Raw genomic sequence first — 20,854 nt, forward strand, 5'->3', positions numbered from 1 at the left:
TAAAACACTCTGGTCTTTCTCCTCTGTTTTTCTGACAGATGCGTCCCTAGCTTAAATGTTTACAATATTACAAACATTGCCCATATTTGACAATATATTGTCAATCAACTTCCTATTTAATAACTTAAAAAATATAATTTAATACATCTCTCTTGCTTTTGTTATAATTTATGTCTTTTTCTGTTTTTAAAGAACATTTTTTCTTTATTTCACCTCTACCCCGATATAACGCTGTCCTCGGGAGCCAAAAAATCTTACCACGTTATAGGTGAAACCTCGTTATATTGAACTTGCTTTGATCCCCCGGAGCACACAGCCCCACACCCCCAGAGTGCTGCTTTACCACGTTATATCCGAATTCGTGTTATATCGGGTCGCGTTATATTGGGGTAGAGGTGTATCATGGTTCTCTTTTCCTATCTTGTCATTTCCTCTTGTCCTTTTCTTGCTCACCCCTTATTTCTCTTTTTCAACATTGTGTTTCCTATCTCCTCCCCTATAACTTCTATATCTCTATTCTACTTCCACTTCTCCATCAAATATCTGTCAATACCATATTTCTTTTTTTCTAATTTATCCCCTCCATTGCTCCCACCTGCATACAAGTCCACGGACCCACCCACCACTCCCCAAGCAGTAGCAGAGTGCAGTTAACCTATGCTTCTAAGTTTCATGACTGCAAACAGGGTTCTGAATGACAACTGAGATGAACAGCAAAGCTATTAGCCGCCACAGCAGCAGAATTGGAGCTATGTGTCTGGAGACTTAGAAAGACAGCACTATATTCTACAACTGGTTTACATTTGGCAAGTTATGTAATGGTCAAGGAAAGGTTTTTTTTTTTTTTTTTTTTGATGCCTCTCACAGGGAATCTTTTACTTGCTACAGACAGTAAATGAATGGAATTTTAAAGCCCTGGAAATGATTATATTATATTATTTGAAAATTCTGTTAATTACCACCACCACTTATTTCCTTAAGGATGATGTGTGTTACTGTTATAATGTGTAAGGAGCTTGTGGGGGTTGTATGAGTACTGCACTCTGGGACTGTAGGCTGCAGGTCAAAATATACCTTTATTGAAAGTAACTAATTTTATTTATTAAAGATAAACAAAACTGTCGACAGGACCATTATTTTTTTTTAACATAAGCAGTAAAACATAGGTGTCAGGAAAACAAAGCCAAAGAACAGAACAGAAACATGGAAATAAAATAGGTTCTTGGTTACAGCAGCCTTACAAAACTGTCATGAAAATTTACCAGCCTGTGCCTAAAATTTACTACCTTACATTTTACCATGATAAGGAAGCTCATGAAAAAAACTAATGATATTTTACTCACCTATCAAAAATATATTAGTCTCGCTGGGTAAGTAGAATTTTGCAAGCCTGAGAGGAAGCACACATGCTGTTGTTTTTAATCAGTTCAACCCATTTAGCCCATCTTTCCTCAAATAGTTCGATTGTTCACCTAATAAAAGCAATAAGTCTTTCACATCTCAATTCTTTTATTGTTGTTGATCACACGTCTGTAGTATGCATTTGTTTTTGCACCTGTGGTGATTAAATGTATTTGCTGACTACAATTAATTAGTTTCTAAAAGCTCTGGCATTTATTAATATGAATGTCTTTCTTAAGATATTTTAACAACAAATGAAGTATATGTGTAATCCAAGAATATGAAGTTCTAGCAAAGATAAAATAATTAGAAATGTAAACCCGCAAAGATTTTTTTCTGGTAGATGGTAGATTGACTGTATTACCTGCAGAGTTCTCTTTGAAGTTTTTTTACACTATATAACTTTCTACTTGAGGAACTTTTATTCACATGTTGTATGATGGCCTGTAACTTCTGATTGAGGCATCTGTCAGAATCAAATTTTCATTTCACCAACTTGTTGAGGCAGCAATTCCTGGAGAGGGGAATTCGTCATTCAGAGGATGATACATATGAGAAACGGTGGGTTCTGATGTCTATGTTCACAATTAGGAGGATCATTTATTCTTTATCACTAAATGACAAAGAGGAGTGTTTCTTTGAGGAAACTCAATACAAAGATTAACTGGGGGGGGGGGGGGGGAGGGCGGGAGTTGTTATTGACTTCAAAAGGGTGTAGGCTTAGTTTTTACATTTCATATCTCACTGCATGATTTTAGGTTTTCTCCTTAGCATCTGAACATCTCATGGACCCTAACAAATTTATCCTCAGACCTCTCCTTTGAGCCAGGGGAGTGTTGTTATTTTAATTTTAGAAATAGAAAACTGAAGCACAGAGATGTGTGACTTGCCCAGCAAGTCTGTTGTCCACAAATGCTTTTCTTAGGGCAGGGACAGAAGGGGTGGGGGAACAGGTGGGCTATGGTTGGCTTACTTTACGGATCCTGGGGTTCTACAGAGAAAGCAAGCTCCAGTCCCATGTGGGAACTATCTCTAGTCTACAAGGTGTGACTCGGCCTTCTCCTCTTTGCTCAGCGTTGAGACTTCCTGGGCATTCCCACCTCTCTTGTGCTGGTATTCCCCATCCATAAAGAGAAAACAATCAGGAGAAGGAGTCCTGACTTGATTTCTATTTGAAATCCATACCAGGACAGCATGGCCTACCTGCTGTCTGGTTCCTCAGAGCCCCTACCCTAGCTTCCAATGGTCTTGCTCAGCTTGCATAAGAGGAGCCTTTGGTTTTTAATTACAGTTTAGATTCTGTACAAATGATCCAGAATTGCAAAAGTAAAATTGCTGAAATCCTCTAAATTATATGATCTGTACTTTACTCATAACACAGTTTTTCCAGGCTAATAATGTTCTGTGTTGCATTTCTGTAGAACACACTGTTGCTAAGGCCTCCCTAGAACCAGGAACCAACAAGGGAGGCAAGACATGGTCGGTAGGCAAGCCAGAGGAGGGAAAGCTCTGGCTTGTAGCTTGGTGTAAGATGGCGAGATGGCCATTTGAGAGGAGACTTCTGGGCAGTGGGAGGACAAAGGAAGGAGTTTATTAGGCTGTGGACAGGGAGCAGGATGGGGGAAGGAAATGGTTCTAAGGGTCCTTAAGGGAGTGACAGGAGCCAATTTTTTTCTTGACACCCATAGACTTCTCATCAAGAGAGCTTTGGAGGGTTAAGATTCTTATCTTTGAGAATTATATAATGGCCTCTAGTTCTCAGGTAATCTGTTCCTGTGCTTGGGGAAGTATTGTAAAGGTGTCTTTGCATCTGGAAGCCTGTGCAGGCGGTCAGACTAGATGATCATGATGGTCCCTTCTGACCTTAAAGTCTGAGTCTGGTCCTGGCCTAGGAGGTAGCATTTGTCAGCCATTCCATAAGGCTCATTTCAGAATTTCCAGGCTCTTTCACATAGTTGCTGGCCTCAGGGCTACTCTGACATACACTCTGCTTCTCATTGATCCTAGTGAGGCCTAGGAGAAACTGAATAGCTTAAGTGCAGTGGGCTCTGGCCTGCTTCCCTACACACCTTCATCTATTCCTGCCACGTGCCTTAGTTCTGGAAGACAATTGGTGCATAGCCCCTTTGCTATCTCTGCACTAGCTGAGGAGGCTCCATGTTCAGGCAATATTCTGAGAGGGCCATTTCCATACCCAGTAAGTCCTCTCATGCTGCAAGAGTGGCAGAAAAGGGCCCTAGTATAACTAAGAATCAGGCCCAAATGTCTTGAATGATAGAAAACTTGTGATAGCTTTTTAATATCTTGTAATCATATTTTCTATATTTTTAATTTGCTGTTAACTGCATCTGCTAACATGGTGTTGGTACATGAATATTTTGAATTTCTTCACTGAATATTTGAACTTCAGGGTTTTGCCAGCACATTGTTGCAATATTAAGGTGTATATTATAGTTCCTACCTCGCACTTCCCCCAAACAACTAAAATTTTGTTTCTTCCTGGTTCCTTATACATTTTTGTTCAAAGTTTAAAGTATTTATTATGGATCCAAACTGAGTCACTTCCTAGCATTGCAAAGAAGCTTAATTGAGAGTCGGGTTATGGGTTAATACCAAGAATCAGACATGCTTGAGTGGACAGAGCTGGTGGAATTTAACACGTGCTGATAAGCTACATGTAGCCCAAATATGCCTCTGGCAGTATTTGACTTTGTGGAAACAGATTATACCTTTAAAAGGTATAATCTGATAAAAATCTGTTGATAAAATATAAGAAATTTTGCTCTAGGTGCATCCTCATAACAAAATAACTTCGATAAAGCTAAATGCTGTCAGACAAAGTGTGTATGTATACACAGTATTTCTAAAAAACTCACAAAAGCAACACATTCTAACAGGATACCTGTTATGCAAAATGGAATGTCTTCTATAGCTCTGTGTTTTGTGAATCAGATGAACTCTATCTGAAAGAGACATTAGACCAGCAGAGGAAAAATAACTACTAAAGAATATGACATTAATTCTGTGCCTTCTATGGATCTTTTATACTTAGAGAGGCTACAATACAAAAAGACAAATACAAAATATCTTCATAAAATTTCAGACTTAACCTACTCTCCTTTCTAATTGTAATATTTTGTCTTCTGCAGTAGTTTGGTAATAAACAGTGGATGGTTCTTCATCCATAGCAGCCTGTCCACAACAAGAAAAAATGTATAAATACAGTAAATCTGTTTTCTACCAGTCTATTCTAGAGACTTGTGTTACAATTTTAGCTGGTTTTGACACTCTTTTGTTACTCTTGACTTGTTTAGTATCAAATCAAATATCCTGGTAAAAATACTGGTTCTGATTCTCTGCTTCCTTGTGCCAGTATAATCATTTATAACTGTGCAAAGTGAGTGCAGACTAGTGTAAAACATCATCAAAAGGAAGCACAACACAAAGTGCAAGGTCCGGGAGGAGAAGTCCCACTGTATTTAGATAGTAGGAACACTTTTAAATCCTCAGATCCAAAATTTGACCTACTCTAAAATTGTTAAATTAGTAGCTACCATTTTTATAGGACCTACAGAAACACTGAACTCCTCCTGCTTGCTTTGCTGTTAACAGAATATTCCTAGTTAAGCTGATATGATGTTTACTTTGTAGCAGAAATGAAAGAAAAAGTAAAACTTCAGTGATTGCTAAGTGGATAAGGACAAAATGGATAGGAAAAAATATTTGATGTAAGTTCACAGAGAATTAAAAATAAAGTTTTAGAAGTCAAATTCTAAAACTGTAGTTTACAGTGTCCTTTTAAGGTTCTGGCACAAGCAACCAAATAATGATAGGGTAGATAATCAACTTTATGTTAAAACATGTATGTTCCTGTGCAAAAAAACTTACGTTTAAAGGTGCAAAATCCAGCACTCAAGCACTTCTCTGCTCCCCCTTTCAACAGTCGTTTCACATGATATGACCAGGAGAAGACATACGTGTAGGGCAGAAGACTTACTACCTAGAAGAATCATAACAATGGAAATATTTGAAGATCCATGTTTTTTAGACAAGTTAGGCAATGTAACAAACCATATTCAGATCTCTATATTATTTATTTTGAAGACAAAGGGAGTTTTACAGTTGACATTAATGGGAGCGCTCCAGACTTGCATTAGACATTTTTTAGAGCATAGTAACCTGAACAACAAAAAGTATGGTGAAAAAGTAATTACGTGAATATGAGATAGCAGTTGTTCCTCAAGCTTTTTGGCCCATGGAAGCTACACAAGAAAAGAATTAGGCCAGCAAGTTGAGCCAAGGCAAAAAACCCAAACCCAAACAAAGGGAGTTAAAGCACAGTTCTGGAACTCAAACCCTCCCCATATAGAAGATCTCAGAGAGTGGTTATGGGGAAAGCTGCTTGGACAACCATGGCTTGAGTACTCTTTTCATTTTTGGAAATGTCATCATATTAATCTAAATTAAATTAATTGTATTTATTGCAGTGGTCTTAAACCCATATTGTTCCCAAAATATTCTTAATCTTTTATAACTAGGTAGCAATAATGAGAAATTAGTAGTGTATTTGCAACAGCAACCAATCATTGTTCAGTTACCTGACTCTCAAAATCTCAATTTATGCTCCTTGAACAAAAACAACGAGGAGTCCTTGTGGCACCTTAGAGACTAACAAATTTATTTGGGCATAGGCTTTCGTGGGCTATACCCCACTTCATCAGATGCATGGAGTGGAAAACATATGAGCAGGTATAAATACATCATGTATACTTGCTCCTGTATTTTCCACTCCATGCATCTGATGAAGTGGGTTCTAGCCCACGAAAGCTTATGCCCAAATAAATTTGTTAGTCTCTGAGGTGTCAAAAGGACTCCTCGTTGTTTTTGCTGATACAGACTAAAATGGCTCCTTGAACAGTACCATGTGATCACCCCTTTGAAATGTTTGGGATTATATATTTTTCATATTTTATGTTACTTATAACTATTTTACCCTCTTTTTATTTTCAGGTTTTGTACACTATGAAGACCTCAGTGCCGGCTGTGGCACTGTGGGGGAAAAGAGCACCCTCTCACAGCATCACTGTCATAATGATTACAGATGACCAGCAGACTATTGTTACAGGAAGTCAAGAGGGGCAAATATGTCTTTGGACTCTCTCATCAGATTTAAAGGTTTGTGACCACTGTGGTGTTGTCTGTCAAATAACCTGGTTGGAGTTTCACCTTTTATTATTAATAGACTATATATAACTCAGTTGTGATTAGTGTAAAAGATAATGTGTGGGGGTCTTTTTGTTGGAGAAAATGAATTAACCAACATAATAAATGTGAAAATAAAATGTAAATCTCACGGGAGCAGCCAGTTCTTTGCAGGCCTCATTGAGTGTTCCATGGACAATTAGTGAGCCATGGACCACAATTTGAGATCCAGTGCAGCAGATGATGGCAGTTAGTAAATCTGTATAATTATGATGGGTCCTGTTCTGGAGAGTTCTTCTTTAAAATCAGTGGCAAAGTGTGGTCCTCTAGTTCCAGAGAAGGTACCCATTATAGAAATGTTGTTGATAGGAATGAAAGAACTAAGAGATATGGAAAGCCTTACATTCTTTAAGTTAACAAATGAACTGTTTCAGGAAAGATGGACCAAGTGGGATGAAGTGTAAAATATATCAGTGATGTAATTTCGTAGCAAAAGTATGTTTATTTACTGTAACCCATCATTCTTATGGCTTTGATTCTGCTGTGTTCTCAGGCATGCTCTTACTTCTTCTTCGTTTGGGCTCAAGCATGCCATTTACAAACAGACATAGGTTGGGGAGTATTGTGAAGTTACACCTTGCCAATAGGAGTTAAGGCAGATTTCCTCCCACAGCTTGTAGGTGTACAGAGGGAGCATACCTTTTTTTAAGTCATGTTAGCTCAAATGAGTTAATTGGCATCTTAACGGGACTTTTCAATAACGTTAAGCTAACACGGCTTCAAACCATGTTTTCTGGCATCTTAATGGGGCTTTCCAATAAGTTAAGTTAACTTAATTGAAAAATATACTCTTTTTTTGCCCATCAAAATATAGGTCCTTTAGATTTAGTGAAGCCTATTGCTTAAGTGCTTTGCTGGATCAGATCCCTAGTGCGCTCAGCCACTTCTGCTATCTGGTGTGTAGTGGGTGGCAGGGCTGGGGCTGTCCTGTTCTCTGACTCTTTTGGAGCATCTTGCACACCAGAAGCCACTCAAAACGGGCAGTCTTTATACCACAGTGATCACAGGGACTGCAGTTGTGCCTTGCTGTGTGCAGTGGTGCAAAAGGCAAGTGCGGCTTACACACTTCTCTGCTTGTGCATCCTTGGAGCTGGTGGGCACAATCTGGCCTTATGTAGGAATACAATGTGTACTGTCTACGAGTCAGTAATAAAATTAATAATGAAGGTATTTCTTAATTTTGGATTACTTGATGATTTATACAAAAAAGTACTGTTTTAGTTAAGTGAAATAACTGCATTGCTCTCCTAGATTTCATCTAAAGAAATTCTCTTTGGTCATACTGCTTCAGTAACATGCTTGGCGAAAGCAAGAGACTTTGAGAAACAACCATATGTGGTTAGTGCTACTGAAAATGGGTAGGTAACTATGAGTTTTCAATTACTTTTTGCATCTTAAACCATGTGGCAAGGCTTAAGAACAAATTGTGCATTTGGCAGCAGACTTTCAATCCATTTCCCCCATGACATGGGAAGGTGCAGTGGTCACTTAGTATAGTAAAGTTATTCTATAGGATTCCTCTTCAAAGAAGGTCTCTACTTCTGCCATGCCCAACTATCAGCTGGCCCACACACAACATGGAGATGGGAAGCCCATCCCTTGGAATGCAGAGAGGGCTGGCAGGTCCAGAGAATCAATGTGATGCCAGGAGCCCATTCCCAAGAGAATGCGTTGTCAGGGGGCAGCAAGGCCCTATGCCAACCAGGAGCACAGAGCTTTGGGAGGGCATTGGCAGGACCAGAAAACTCTTTAGCATCATGAATACTGACTCTCAAGGGAATGAAGCTATGAGAGAGGTTGATGTGCCCAGGCCCTGTAACAGGGTTGGCTGTCTCTCAAGCATCCTCTCATGGCTCGGCAGCACCCTGCTGTGATGGGTTCCCCGGGGTGCAGCCTGGTACTGTGGGACCGTTGTGCCCCCCTGAACTCTCTCCAGCCTGGGCTGTCTCTCAAAATGCCTTGCTAGTTGGAGTCTTCAGAGTGTCCTTGTTGCTTGCAGTGTAGGTGGGTGAAGGAGAAAGGCCCAGCATGGGGCCACTGTATCTGTTTTATACCCTCAGTCCTATGTGCTTGGAGAGCACAAGTCCAGGCATGTCTGGGGGCATTGCTGAGTCTCCAGGCAAGGTTGAGCAATTCCCCTGGTGTGGCCTCATGTAGGTGAGTCATTGAATTGTAGCTCCTTTGCTGGACAATGTGTTGTTTGACACTGTGCCCGGGTGTTGGTTACTTTCCTTGCTGTTGCCTCCGGGGAGCTAATATCTGGCTGATTCCCCAACTTAGAGCATGTTTTAGTGACAACCATACAACACAATTTTCATAACTTTATATGTATTAAAGATATGCATATTTAGATAGAACAGTGGGTTTCACCAGTTCATAACCTTTCCCCCGATACCTCACATGGAATGCTTTATGTGCAAGATCACAGTTAAATATAATGAGGAATATGGGGATTACAGGACTCTCCCCCAAGGTATAGAATGTCACAACTGCCTCAATTTCCCTTATCTCATAGGGCTTATCAATAACTCACCATCACAGTCCAACAGTAATTAAAATATTCCTCTTCTGAGGTACAACTTAATAAGTCCTCACTAAATAAAGGACCCTCGACCCAACCCCAGTTCAATGTTTCTCTCTTGTTGAGTCAGAAGTTCCTAGTCCTCCATCCTGAAGTTGGTTTCAGGTCCTTTACTCCTTGCAGGAGTCAGTCTTGCTCCCTGCAGCTGCTTCCTCAAGCCAGCTACAGGTTTCCAGGCTTCTGTCCTGCCTAATCCTCCTACCTGGAGTGTTACCAGCTTGTATTCAAGCTCACTTAGCAGCTACTCCAGGAGTCCATCCCTTCTTCTCTCACAAACCAAGGTCTAGCCTGAGTTAATCCCATGACTTCATTACCTCATTCATTATTACCCACCTGGGGAGGGAAGCTGATCTGGGCACAGGTGGGCTGAGGTCCCATTTCCTCTTAAAGGGGCCAGCCACCTTGTAAGTCCACTCTATGCTTGCTGGATTCCCAGCCCTGTTCTAGAGGGGGCTGCTGCTGAAGAAATCATCTCCCTGCTTGCTGCCTTGATTAAATGAGACAGTGGCAAAGAGAAGTTTGGTAGCTAGGTGAAGGAAAGAGGCTGGAGACCTACAAAATTAACTTTGTATTATTCCCCTTACACTCCCAAAGTTAATCCTGGCCATTGTACTGAAAGTGAGGTTAACTTTCATCTTAATTCTTAATTTTTCTGGCCCTAATCTATACAGTGCTAAGTGGGAAAAGTATTCCGTTGCTTAAATACTATATACATGTAAAAATTGGCTTAGAAAAAGACTAAAAGCTTTCTCATATGTATATGTTATTTGGAGAAACAATGAAAGCTCACTACTGGATGGACTGTACTGTGTATCTGTGATACGTATAGATAAGGACAAATGGTCTTCAGAACCCTTTAAATGTTCACTCCACAGAACCACTGGCAACTTCTTTGGTGCACCATATAAGGGCAAAAACAAGGAGGAAGCCTTGTGGTACCTTAGAGACTAACAAATTTATTTGGGCATAAGCTTTCATGGGCTAGAACCCACTTCATCAGATGCATGAAGTGAAAAATACAGGAGCAGGTATAAATACATGAAAGGATGGGGGTTGCTTTACCAAGTGTGAGGTCAATTGATTTATCTCGTTAGACTGACCTCACACTTGGTAAAGCAACCCCTACCCCTGTATTTTTCACTTCATGCATTTGATGAAGTGGGTTCTAGCCCACAAAAGCTTATGCCCAAATAAATTAGTTAGTCTCTACGGTGCCACAAGGACTCCTTGTTGTTTTTGCTGATACAGACTAACACGGCTACCACTCTGATATAATGGCAAGACATTCACCATTGAGCTCTGGAAGGTTGCAATATGAAGCTGCAATGATTACAAATAGGATGCCTCGTCTTCAGCAGAGGCAAGCTTTGTCAGATTGTGTACTCTTGGCTGTGGATCAGTCCTTTTACTACTTTCAAGTTTCTGTCTTCTTGGATTGTGGTTAAGAACATTGCATGGAAAAAGTTTCCCTCTAATTCCATTTAAAAATGTCCGGGCCTTTCCTCTTTTCTGTTGCTGACATTCCTCAGAAAAATGCATAATGGGCAATTCTTAGTGTCCTTTTTTGTGTGGAAATGTTGAATTTATTCCATTAAGATTTATACACCGCTGCCTCGATATAATGCGACCCGATATAACACGAATTCGGATATAACGCAGTAAAGCAGCGCTCTGGGGGGGGTGGGGCTGTGTGCTCCGGCGGATCAAAGCAAGTTCAATATAACGCGGTTTCACCTATAACGCGGTAAGATTTTTTGGCTCCCGCGGACAGCGTTATATCGAGGTAGAGGTGTATTTCCACCTGCCTGTATCCACTGATATGGACAGTATTGGTCAGAGAAAAAAGGCATCATGATACAATATTTATAATGTGTTATTCTCTACCTACTCATAGGAAGAGAACAAACTCTTATCGTTTCAAAGCAACATGCAGAAAATATGGAAATGTGGGTGAAATTCTGCTCTCAGTTACACCAGTGTAGATATCCAATGCTGAAGTCAGTGGAGTTACCCCTCATTTACACCAGAGTACATGAGAGAAGAATTTGGCCACCAGGCAATGATTATTAGAAATCATTCTGTTTAGCTAACTTTCTGGAACATACCACATGCAGATTTTATTTACAGTGTACACAGTGGTAAATAAACACTGAATAATCATTTTGGATTAGCCAATTATATGAAATTAACAGTATCAGTTGAAGTTTAAATCTCTAAATTGTTTTTCTGATATATTAATAAAGAAATTTTATTTTTCCAATGTAAACCTAATATATTCTCTTCCAGACAACACTGTGAAACAATTATTTTCTGAATAGCGTAACATGTTTGGTTAAATTGCTGAAAGAATAATGGTTACCATTTATTTAACTCAGTCTGTAGATTTTTTTTTTCTTAACATGTATGCCCAGATCCACAAAGATATAGAAGCATCTAACTTCCATTCAAATCAATGGAAGTTAAGAGCCTAAATACCTTTGTGGAACTGGCCCATAGCTGCCGAGCTCTGACAACTTGACATACCTCAGAAGGGTTTCACTTGCCAGGTAAACTTGATTGAACAACTACTAGACATTAATTCCAAAGCATGTTGAATATGGTTTAAGTAAAGTACATTGGCTAACATACAAAAATATTTGAAAGCTTGTTCTCAAAATATTAACCTTTGATTTTTATTACTGATTAGGTAGTATATATATGAAATGATGTATTGTATTGAAGAAATAGACTTCAGAAACAGCCTCATGGTGGCACTGTTTATTCTTAACAGAAAATGATAGCTTATCTCAAGAACTAAAGTCTGGTGCTGTAGAAGATGCATTATTCTTTTCAAAATGTGTAGTTTAAGTTCAGTGAAATGAATCATTTTCAGAAGGATGTAGTTTCAGCGAATGATAGTTATGGTGACACATTGATGAGCCATAATGGCAGTATACCTACAATTTGTTGTAGGCCAGACTTGGCCTTAAAGTAGGGTTTGCTGCAAGGCAGCAGGGTGTAATTACCAAAACAAAAAGAAACAGATACTGTATGTCATCCCTTGCTAATGACCACAACATTTTCTTACCCAGTAATCTGTAACAAAAAGCCACAAAAGTGCAGTACTAAAGAAAAACTTGGTGGCACAAAATTATTCCAGCCAATTGAGTGGAAATGACAGAGAGTAATATGAAGTTATCTTTGACAGGGAGATGTGTGTTTGGAATGTCACTAGTGGACAGTGCATTGAGAACACAAACCTTCCTTATAGGCATACAGCAATCTGTGTAAGTATAGCAACTTTTCATTGAATATTTCAGTGCTTTACAATGTGAGTTGCACATTATTAATTATTATTATTATTATTATTATTATTTTATTTATTATATCTCTGATTTTGGGGAAATATGTTTGAAAATTGTTTGTGAATGTAACATACTTCATAAGGAAGAAAACAGAGAGAGCAAAAATCTTGTTGCAGTATATGTAGCATCTTACCATTTATTATTTATTCCTGTTTCATTTTCCATCTGGGAAATGAACTAAAAAAAATTTCCGCTTTGTGTTTCACCTCTATTTCTCAGACAAATAGAAGCATTTCTTTTTCAGCCACTAATGTTTCTAGAAAGTAATATCCATATATTTATTGATTGTGACATTTGAGCTTCAGGTATTGATGCACAGTAAGGCCATTTCTTGTGGTTTTTGTTTTGGCCTTCATGAGGGCAACATGGAAAATGTTAGTTTAAGGTCGTCTGTCTTGAAAATGGGTAAATGCAAACTCTATAGCCAAATATTTTGTAAGACAGTTTGCTAGTGATCTTACTTTTAAACCTAGATAAATTAGTTGGAGGGTTTTGATTGCCTAGCTGCTAATCTCCAGGAAAATACTAGGTCCTCTTTCCAAAAATGCACTTTCATTCATGACAGAGCTCAGTAGAACACTTATTTTTAGATGTCAAATTTCTTTAAATCTTTCTTCAGTCAATTCCCTTTCGAGTCTCTGCTTTGAAGTATATCCAGGTACTTGCTAAGTATCTAGATGCTAGAGAATGAGGGGTGTGTGTGAAATATGTATGTATATGATTTAGGAGTGGCTCTGATTCAGAGAGCTGCTGGTTTATTTCTGGATGTGTTCATGAAAGAATTGCTCAGGGCCCCTAAGTTAATTAAAATGCTGTTTTTCTTGAGTGTGGAAGTCTAGTTTGCAAGTGCTGAAAGTCTGAGAACTTTTTAGAGCTTTCATGAGACTCCCAAGCTACAGGAAAATTTTAAATATTTCAAAGCTTGTAGAGGTAATACTGTTTCCATGCAACTTTTTTGGCTTGCCTGGTTGACTTAAGCATTAATATCAATGATAGTTTTTAAATGACCTTTTTTCTTCAACTTGTCAATTAACAATTAAATGCACTTTTATAGTTTTATCAACAGACTTGGGGCCTGTATGCCATATTGTAATGAAAATCACTCCCCAACAATTCATATTACCATACATATACAACAGCAATAATGTTGTAATAGTGGGTCCAATATGTTCTGCTGTGGGGTGTGGCTCAATTGGATGTAAAGAGTTAAGGAGCAGGAGAACTATTAAAAAGAGGTAGATATGTGGGCTAGCCTGTTGGTTTAGTACCAGTCCATTGTGCTATTATAGGAGATCAAAGGTAGAGTCCTTATACCTTGCTCTCAATGCCAGGTAGCTTGGGAGGGCAGGAGAAACAACATACTAATCTCCAGGAAAGACTAGCACCCTTCACTAGGAGGTGTGTGGAGACATTGAAAAGGTGATAAAAGGAGAAAATGGGTATCTAAGAGGAAAATTGAAAAAAAAAATGTAGGTAGGACAGGAATCATCATTCTTAAAAGAATAGCCTTCAAAAGTGAGTACTGCCTGGTATTATTGCTCCAGAAGTACTGATTGGTGCTAGTATTTGTGAGAGCATTCCTACCTACATGAGGTTACTCTGAGATGGGTGCAGACACATGCGGATTTTGATGGTATCAGCACATGAAAAATGTTGCTTGATTGCTAATTAACATTTCACAAATCTAGTTTCATAGGTTCCTTCTGTACTCATGTATGCCTCAGCAGAAATTGGCAGATGTCAGGACACTGCAAATTGAACATTTGCCATTTTAAATGAAACTTGAACACAAGGAGCAACAGGCCTGTTAATCATTTGTGGTTAAGTAAATGTGAGATCTTCTCTTCCTAGAGGGCTGACTGTCCAAGTCTGCCAGTTAAAAGCTGCTTTTTTAAAGAATAGCAGTAGCTACAAATGGTTGAACGCATTTGTTGCTGTGTTTCTATGGAGCCAAAGTAATGTTTCCAGTTATGATAACATTTCCAGATATGCATTCTTAGTGGTGTGTAGATGTGTATATTTTTTTCCATTTTGTTATTTATGTAACTCTTTATAATTTTCAGATATTATTTAGTTAACTGTAACAAAATGGAGTACGTTTCCAAAACTAAAAATATAGAGAGCTAAGCAACAATGAATAAAAAAGTATAATTCAGCAGTATATTTGCATGCTAGTACATGATCACTCAATTTATTTTGACAACTTTATTTATTTAGATTCTATTTGAAGCAACAGTCCCAGGCCCTAGACATTTTTACAATATTTACACATACAATTACGAATAAAAATCACACAAAATCCAAATGTACATGCATGCCATAATAATACTTGCCCAAAATAACACCCACATTAGCTACTCTGCATCCACCATCCAATAGCCAATCCCACTCTCAGACACCTACAAAACCAAAAATGTGCTGAATACTGACAAATTTGGCCTTCTTTTAAACAAGTGAATTCCATAGTTGAGAATCCCTCCTGGAAAATAACCTACCATCAGCTCTCTTCTTTTTCAAACTGGTGGATTTTAGGTTATAGCACCTTCAGAATGGCAGCAGTGTCTCATGGATGGGGAGAGATGAGATCTCTCAGTTGAACAAATCCCAAACCCCCTTAGGGTTTTATAGGGTAAAATTAACCCCTTTAACTCCACCAGGAATTTAATAGCTAGCCAGTATAGATTATGGAGCTCTGGTGTGATGTGTCTGCATGAGGCCTCCTCAATAAGCATTCATTTGCATTAATTTCATCTTACCATCATACATTTCAGAATGTTAGTGTCATGAGACGAAGCAGGGAGCTTCTTTTTCTGTTTGTTCAGAATTATATACAGGTATTAATTGGCTCACCTGTATGATTCTGATGCAGTTTAAAAATAAGTTTTAATGTGTTTAAAATACTGTTTTTGTTAATTAAAATTTTATAAAATGGTGTGTATGAAAGCCAGAAATAATATGCAAGTGAACTTGTATAGCTCTCTCTATTAACCTTTTCTTGCTTAATTCCATTTGGACAGTATTACCATTGCTCCTTCCGAATGACAGGAGATGGCTGGCTTCTGTGTTGTGGACAATATCAAGATGTCCTCATTATTGATGCTAAGACTTTGGCTGTTCTTCACACTTTAATATCTTTTCAGTCTTCTGACTGGATCAGTGGTATGTGCATTGTTCACTCCACAAGGATTCAAGGTACATATATAGTAGTGACATGCAGAAATTAGCGTGTAAGCCGGCCAGTCATGTCTTGTTTTTATATAGAGCAGCAAATGCCTAAAGATTCTTTCTATACTATATTTTAATTATAGTTAGTTAAATATATTGTTATATTTCACAAATACGTTCAGGATGTAAAATACTTCAATATCGATACTTGAAGATACATTTACATTTTAATGTCAATCAGACTTAAATTACTGTGTTTTGCTTCTTAAGCAGAAACCTGAGAGCCGGAAAGAATTATTTTCTTACACTTTGTTAATAATTAGCTCAATTAATAGGCTACCTGTGACAATGATTATATGAGTGTGAAATTAGGGAGATTATATGTGTGCATGGCCTGATTTTCAAAAGTGTTTATGTGCAGTTGCATTAACAAAGTGATTGATTGTGCAATTATTCACCTAGTTTGCTCACACAGTTACCTTGATCAAATATCCTATTTGCACATGAGATTGATGGTTAAGCGCATGGTTGAGCATTTCTATATACAAGGACCCTGTTTCCCTTCACAATACAGTGACTGCACATACAAATTAGACATTCTGTTTTGTGTGTACAGTCTGGAACATCAGGTCCAAAAGACTAAAGTTGGTATTTCCAAAACAGAGCTCCAGTATGCACTAAGGTAGCATTGGTGGTACTTGTGTTCTCATTTGGCTCAAGTCACAGTGATTTGAATTTAGTTTCATATTAAACAGCTTTGTATTACCTTTTTATAGAAGATTCACTAGTAGCAGTATCTGTAACTGGAGATCTTAAAGTATGGGATCTATCCTCATCAGTGACCAGTATACAGGTCAGTTTGCATGAAACATGAAGTCTTAACCTAAAACATGAATGTAACATATAGAACATGGAAGTATTGTGAGGATACAAAAATACTGAATCTGAACATAATGTCTTGTGAATGTGTATTAAACAGAGTTAGTTATTTTTGTAAGCATGTTTGTTGAAAAGGCTGAGGCTCTTACTAAGCCCTATCTCTTCATTCTCAATAAAATTCCTAGAATCCATCCTTCTTATCTCCACTAAACACTAGTCCATGTCTTTGTACATCTCTTGCCTTGACTACTGCATCATCTTCTGGCTTTCCTACATCTTGCCTGTTATTCTTCCACACTGATGCTAAGATCATAATCCTTTCTTGTCACTCCCTCCTCTAAACCCCTTCTTCCCTCCTTCCACGTAATGTTCAAAGCTCTGCATAATTCTACCTGTATGCTCTCTTGGTCCTTCTTTCTGTCTCCTATATACTATTTTTGTCTCCTTCTCCCACTGTCTATTTTTCATATTCTTTCATGCTATCCTCTTCATTTGGAACAGCCTTTCACCCACCCTCTCTCCTCAAGTCTACTTATTGTGTACAGTTTATGAATATTAATATTCTCACCAAACCTGCCCTGAAACCTGTTTGAGCTGAAACTGGAGTCCTAGCTTTTCTTTTGATCCACTTAATCTGCAAGTACTTTAGGCCAAGGACTTTGATGGTTTGGGCCAAATTCATCCATGGGGTAACTCCACTGACATTAGTAGCATTAAAATGTGGATGAATTCAACTTCTTGCTTTTTGTAAGCACACAGGAACATAGAAATGACCAGACTGAAGCAGACATAAGCCCATCTAGTCTAGTACAGTGGTCAGAACCAGATGCTTAGGAAAATGTCAGAACCCTGCAGTAGACAGATGTGGCCCCCATACTAGTTCAAATCTTGGTCTCTAATAGATAGGGATTGACTTAAATCCTGAAGCATGAGGTTTAATATCCCTTTCAAAATTTTTGTTGCTGTTTATTATAACTCTGGGTATTCTTAATATCCATATACATGTCCAGTTCCTTTTAGAATCTTGCTAAATTCTTGCCCCAACAACTTCCTGTGGCAATGAGATCCATAACACTTATATTGTTATATAAAAAAATTAGTACTATCACTAATAAAGGACTCAAATTTGTATAATCCTTTTCTTAAAATAGGAAGGTTGCCTTTTTAGCCACACTAGCAACAATTTCAGCACCTCCTTTCTCCAGAGTACGCTTAGCTACATTAGTACCTTAATGTAGGAGCACCTCATGGGAGGTGCATATTAATTGATAGGATCAGACCCTTAAAGAGATGCTGTCAAGTTTGATGTCACTTCTAAAAACATGTTCATTGTTATAAAAAGTCTGTGTTTAACATTTCCATTCAGTATATCAGTCCTAGATAACTAGTGCTGCTGCAGCCTTGAAATTGTTGCTGTTAAAGCTGAGTGACTGTGCAGCCACCAGTCACAAACAGACATAACACAAGCATATGTAGGTATTACGCCGATCCTTTTCTTTTCTGCCCTTTGAGATGGGAGGGGTTCAGAGTTAGTGAGAATACAGCTCCTTCAAATACCTAGAGAGCACAATTCTCATCAATTGTAATTCCCTCCTGGAGATGCAAGGGTGAGTAAGAGGATGCCATGACATTCCTGCCTGTGATAGTGGCTGTTTTGCTTTTAACTTAACAGCTGAGATTGTCTGACCACTGTAGACCTTCTTGCGGAGGATTGATGATGGGAGGGGGATTGTTTCATGGCAGAAAATGTCAGTATTTTGTGATGTGATCAATAATTAATAAAAATAATTCCAACATAACTATTTTGGGCCTGTCAGCCTCGATAGTGAGCCTTTGATATTCACTTTGAAAAGGGCAAAAAGTAGGATTTTTTCTTTTGCAAGCCATTCATGCATTCAAATCCAAAAGGATAGGAATATAATGACCCCTAAAAGTGGTGGGAAAGTATTAATTTAAGTCAAGATCATTTACCCAGCATACAACTCAAGTGACGATACGATTGTTTGCTATGCTGTAGGAAAAGAATCCCCTGTTGGCCATTGTGTATCTGAAACTGCGAGCGTATAGACTGCTATGGCTTTGTTGGCTTTACATGGAGCAATGGCTAGTGCATCTTCATAGTGGCAGATCTATCAATGCTGCCTATGCTCTTCCCTGATCCAAGCCCTCCCTGACCCTCATTGCCACTCCTTTAAATGAGAGTATGAAGGCAGTCCCCACAGAATGCCCATCATCTCTACAGGGGCCATGAATCCTACCCCGAACTCACTGTTTAATGAAAAGTTACAGTTTGCATTGCATTTTGAACGTCTGTATTTACAAAATGTTTTTAATAGATGGTTTCTTTCCTGAAAATTCGCAGCCTGAAGATCCAGAATATCTTGTTTGTCTAATACTACTACTTTTCCCTCTAATATCTAGGAGAGGCAAAGTGTATATGAGCAAGAATCCAAAGCTCTGGACTGTACAAACTGCCAAGCAATAAGATTTTGCACATACACAGAAAGACTCCTCTTAGTCGTGCTCGCAAACTGTTGGAAGGTACAGCATTACACATAGTACTTAATGCTTCCTATATAACATTGTTAGCAATTCAGTAGCATTTTGGAAAAGTGAACATGATTGATTTTATATGTAAGTAGTTATTTTCCTCCTTAAATCAAATGAAACAGTACTCACTAGCTATTTGGGATATCAGAGGAAACGGCTTGCTCCATTTCTTCACCAGTTATTTTAATTGCGTAGCTGAGATGATATAGGCCTGGATTTTTAAAGGTATTTAATGCTGTGCTCTGCTCTGTATTGCAGTGCCCAAGTCTCATTCTCAAAGGTGACTTGGGTTCCTAAATCCCATTGAAAGTCAGTACCACATGCTGCCATACCACCATACCACATGCTGCCCCCCCTGACCACCGCACTACATTCTCCTGCAACTGCAGGAGAGGAGGCCCTGTGGAATAGCAGCCTATGTGTTTTCAGAGGAGCTGGGAGTGGGATAGCCATCTTTTGCTATGCACTCCTGGAAAGATGTGGGTTTGCATGGTGATTAAATTAATCTGTGATGAAGAACAAATGTGTGTCCCAGATGACACGGATCTAACAGTGGGCGGATCTAACAGTGTTGGGTTAAAGAAGCTACATATGTAGTGTGATCATGAACAGAGGAATGTACAAGTTCTCCCAAGAGGAAATTTGAAGGTTTTGTTCTAATGGGCCACATTCACTCCTGAACTCAATGTAGTTACACAGAGGATGAATTTTGGAATGACAAACAAAACAAATCCCCTGCCTCCTCCCAACCCCCTGACTGTAACTCTACCTTTAAGCCTTTAATGTTGTTTTTATTTTAATTGGCAGTTTTTTCTTCCTAGAATCATGTGGCCTGATTCTGATCTTACTGTGTTTTAACAGTAGTGTAACCCCATTGAATTTAATAGGGTAGTCTGAATGTACACCATAAAAACAGTCTCATAAATATTTTACTTTCTGAATCTTTGCTCAAAGCCAGTATTTGCATTAAAATGAAATAGTCAACAGGAAACACATAGTTTTCATTTATGTTTATCTATCATTTTTCTGTCTTTAGGTCTATGATTATTGTGATTTTTCCTTGCTGTGCACTGAATTCAACAAAAGTGGTCAGTGCTTTGCTGGTGGTGAAGTGCTAGCTGCTCGGAGACTCATCATCTGGACGGAAGATGGTCACAGTTACATCTACCAGCTGCTGAACAGGTGGGCTCAGATTGGAAATGAACACAAAAAGTTCAGGTACAAGATGAACTTTGGGAGGTTTATTATGGAAAATCCCCGCATGTCGCAAATGATGAAAAACCAGAACAAAAACACTTTGGCACAAGAAGATTTACCCTGAGTTTGACAGCCCTCAGTCTTTGTTTGACACAGCAGGGGATACAGGAATAAGATTAGCCATGTAGAACTTGGGCAGCTGGTGCTGTGGTTTCAAAAAGAAATCACTTGTAATTACTTACCCAACAACTTTAGCTGAACTTGAGAATCTTGGACACAACCATTCTGCTTTTAAAAAGACCAATTTCTAAAGCATTTGATTTTCTTTTTAATTATGCAGTGGACATTCTAAAAGCATATATCCTGCCGATGGAAAAGTGCTCAAAGAAACTGTTTATCCTCATTTACTCTGCTCCACTTACGTGAAAGAAAATAAGGTAACATGAGAATGTTGTACAATGAGCTTCAAAAGTTG

At 38.6% G+C, this 20,854-nt stretch overlaps 1 protein-coding gene across 1 annotated transcript in view; it reads left to right on the forward strand.

The window, feature by feature from the left end:
• Nucleotides 1–6,423: 6,423 nt before the first annotated feature.
• WDR72 (WD repeat domain 72) overlaps nt 6,424–20,854 on the forward strand; it is a 179,077-nt gene continuing 164,646 nt past the window's right edge. The window contains exons 1-8 of the mRNA XM_065412337.1: nt 6,424–6,576; nt 7,915–8,021; nt 12,432–12,510; nt 15,606–15,780; nt 16,530–16,606; nt 19,054–19,173; nt 20,219–20,364; nt 20,720–20,816. Coding sequence (XP_065268409.1) covers nt 6,424–6,576; nt 7,915–8,021; nt 12,432–12,510; nt 15,606–15,780; nt 16,530–16,606; nt 19,054–19,173; nt 20,219–20,364; nt 20,720–20,816 — 954 coding nt within the window. The remainder of the gene's footprint in view (nt 6,577–7,914; nt 8,022–12,431; nt 12,511–15,605; nt 15,781–16,529; nt 16,607–19,053; nt 19,174–20,218; nt 20,365–20,719; nt 20,817–20,854) is intronic.

Source organism: Emys orbicularis, chromosome 10, assembly GCF_028017835.1.
Source record: "Emys orbicularis isolate rEmyOrb1 chromosome 10, rEmyOrb1.hap1, whole genome shotgun sequence".
NCBI classification, from domain to species: Eukaryota; Metazoa; Chordata; order Testudines; family Emydidae; genus Emys; species Emys orbicularis.